The sequence below is a fragment of the Gadus macrocephalus genome, chromosome 4 (genome assembly GCF_031168955.1).
Source record: "Gadus macrocephalus chromosome 4, ASM3116895v1".
Taxonomy (NCBI): Eukaryota; Metazoa; Chordata; class Actinopteri; order Gadiformes; family Gadidae; genus Gadus; species Gadus macrocephalus.
In genome coordinates this window covers 27055740-27059214 of record NC_082385.1, presented here as the reverse complement: position 1 = coordinate 27059214, position 3475 = coordinate 27055740, and the positions used below count along the sequence as shown (strand labels likewise).

Sequence of the window (3475 nt, the reverse complement as noted above, 5' to 3'; positions counted from 1 at the left end):
CACACACACACACACACACACACACACACACACAGACAGACAGACAGACAGACAGACAGACAGACAGACAGACAGACAGACAGACAGACAGACAGACACACACAAACACACTTATCATGCACACAGACACACACACACACACACGCACACACACACACACGCACACACACACACACACACATACAAGCACTCGCACACACACACACACACACACACACACACACACACACACACACACACACACACACACAAACACACTCATCACGCACACAGACACACACGCACGCACACACACACACACACACACACATACACATACACGTACACACACACACACAAACACACATTCACAAACCCATAAACAGAATCAAACACACACACACACACACACACACACACACACACACACACACACACACACACACACACACACACACACACACACACACACACACACACACACACACACCACATCGCCGACATCAGCTTCCTGGGGGGTTCAAAGTTTAAACAGACCCATCTGGGACTGAGCGTTTTGTCGTTAGTAGACCAGCAGCTGCCGCACCCTCTGGCAGAGGTGGAACTTCCTGCACTTCACAAAGTAAAGGTCCTCGCTACTATTTAGAGTCAACCATCTGGAATTTTGATACGCTTAAAAGTGTTGAGGGAAATCATCTGTAGCCGTGTGTGTGTGTGTGTGTGTATGTGTGTGTGTGTGTGTGTGTGTGTGTGTGTGTGTGTGTGTGTGTGTGTGTGTGCGTGTGTGTGTGTGTGTGTGTGTGTGGTGTGTGTGTGTGTGTGTGTGTGTGTGTGTGTGTGTGTGTCTCTGTGTGTCTGTGTAAGTGGGAGGAGGATGAGTGTAGTAATGCACATGGCGGGAGGACTTTAATTGATAAACCTTGACTTTTCCACCTGGGGCTGCCAAGCTGCTGAAAGCTAGAGACGGCTGACGTCTCTGGTTTGGCCTTCAGGAACAAAAGAGAACCACAAAGAGACACAGAGTTATGATGGGATGGACCCAGCCTGTAAGAGGATACACAAGCTCACGTGGGAAAAATTCAATTTTGAACTGGATATTTATGTTTCTTTTTATAGGATTTATTAAAAAACACCCCCAAAAATGTGAACCGCTCGTACACGAATCCTAAAGGAAGCGATGACAGAAGTAAAACTGATCTTTAGTATGAATCAACAGAGGGAGAGTTGGATTACATTGGGGTATGAGGTCACCGAATAAACGACATATCCACATGGCAGGTGACTTTATACTGACTTAACTGTACTATTCTGTCTACTGTCCTCAGCCAATCCAGGCCATGAGGCATTAACTGAATGACTGGTGGCTGAACAGAACTAACTAACCATTAAGGTTAGTTATGGTTCCACGTTGACGCAGCGTACCCATTACGTCCCTGCGAACCCATGTTGCATCCAACGCAAAGGCCTGATGTGCGCCTCCCAAAATGTGTAACCTTTCGTCGAGGCGACGCGGCAGCGAGGGCTGTGAGTGGTCCGCTCACTAAAACCAGACGCGGAACCAAAACAGGTTCATGAGTGCGTCGAAGCGACTGCGTGGTCATTGCGTCGCGCCAACGCGGAACCATGAGGAGGCCTTAAGAGTCAGTGAAGTGGGTCTGAACTGGTCTTTCTCGCCCCCAGCAAGGTGCCGCGGCCAGAGAAGCTTGCAGCTCACCTGTTTGAGGTCGATGAAGATGTGGAGAAAGATGAGGTCGGTAAAACTGTGACGCTTTAAAATGAAGGTCATCATTGTGTTAATGAGTGCCCCAGGAGGAAGTAATTGGTTATTAATTAAATATTTGTTTGCATTAGTTGATGCAGTAATTCCCATTTACTCACCGGTAATTAACTGTTATAGTAATCATTTACCAATGGTGTGTTTATGTTTACTAATAGTGTTCATGTTAGCTTAAGGTAATGTTGTTCATGGTAACTATGGTATTAATTGAAACATTATTTAGTAGACTAACCCAACTACCGAAACCCATTCCCTAACCCTTATGCAGCATGTTGCTGAATTGAATAATGTTAATTATTGTTTAATTAATGTACCCTTATTGTGAAGTGTGACCGGTTTAGCATAATCCCAAAATTGAATTGTTTCCATCATGTGATCTTAAATTCCAAAAGCACATTCCATTTAGGCACTTAAGTCTAAAATGTGGTGTGATGAAGGCTTGGAATGTGTGTGCTTGAGGTGATTGTAGCTGTTTTCCGCTCACCACCGCTTACCATCTAGAATAGCCAACTAGTTCAACCCAGACAGTCATCTAATGGTTTTGGCCCAGACTGGTGCCAAAACTTTCAGGAATTTTCTTCAAATAAAGGAAGAGCAGTCCCTTCCGCCCAGGAAGCGACCTGATTGGTCAATCCGACTTTTCCCATGGATTGTGTACAATGGCTTCACATCCTTTTGAATACTGGATGTGCTCTCCTGGTTTCCCAGTAGAAGCGTCTTTATAGGCAATGATGCTGTAAGGGCAGAAGAGTTCAATGTCTACGTAGTGCCCTGCTTACAGTAGGATGTGTACATTTGTGTTAGTTCTGTTGTTTACCAGATAGTGTTGGGTGTGCATGTATTGTATTAGCTGTGTCCCAGAGAGTGTTGCATGTGCGTGTATTGTGTTAGTTGTGTAGCAGGTGATGTTGGATGTGTGTATATTGTGTTAGTTGTGTATCAGAAATTGTTGGTGTGTATGTATTGTGTAAGTTGTGTACAGATAGTGTTGGATGTGTGCATTGTGTTATTTGTTCCCCAGATAGTGTCGGGTGTGTGTGTCTTGTAAGTTGTGCACATATAGTGTTAGATGTGCCTGTATTGCTTTATTGGAGCACACATAGTGTTGGTATGTGTGTGTATTGTGTCCGGGGTGTGCAGGACAGCCTGTGGTTAAAGTCAGAGCTCAGCCAGTGCACTCGGCCCATCCCCGTGGCCTTGGGAACAGTCAGCAGATGTCTAACAGTAACAATGTGTGTTTACGTAGGTTGCCTGGGTGTGGGTATGTGTGTGCGTCTGCATGCCTGTTTCTGTGGGTGTGTTTGTGTATGTGTGTGGTTATTGTTTCCGCACGCCCTTGTGTGTCCGTGTCTGTGTGTGTGTTCATTCTCTATATGCAAGTGTGTGTGTGAGGGTGAGTGTGTGTATGTGCGTGCCTGCGTGTATGTGTGTGTGTGAGTGTGTTTGAATGTGCGTGCCTGTGTGTGTGTGTGTGTGTGTGCGTGCCTGTGTGTGTGTGTGTGTTTGTGTCCGTGTGTGTGTGTGTGCGTGGTTGTGCGTGCCTCTCTTTTGTGTGTGCGCGTGTATGTGTGTGTTAGTGTGTGTGTGCGTGTGTGGGTGTGTGTGTGTATGTGAATGTGCGTGTGTGTGCGTGCCAGGCGTGTGTGTAACATGTGTTGTACTGATCTCAGGACTCGTCGTCACTGGGCTCGCAGAAAGGGGGGCGTGTCCAAACACGGC

The 3475-nt window shown here is 46.3% G+C and overlaps 1 protein-coding gene across 3 annotated transcripts in view; it reads left to right on the top strand.

The window, feature by feature from the left end:
- The first annotated feature begins 1329 nt into the window (after nt 1–1329).
- LOC132456457 (dedicator of cytokinesis protein 9-like) overlaps nt 1330–3475 on the top strand; it is a 47009-nt gene continuing 44863 nt past the window's right edge. The window contains exons 1-2 of one of the 3 annotated variants that reach the window (XM_060050813.1): nt 1330–1729; nt 3427–3475. The exon at nt 3427–3475 is cut by the window's right edge and continues 48 nt beyond it. In XM_060050813.1, the coding sequence (XP_059906796.1) occupies nt 1551–1729; nt 3427–3475 (228 nt within the window). In that variant the 5' untranslated portion in view covers nt 1330–1550. The remainder of the gene's footprint in view (nt 1730–3426) is intronic. The other 2 variants (XR_009525481.1, XM_060050812.1) reach the window with 2 other exon arrangements.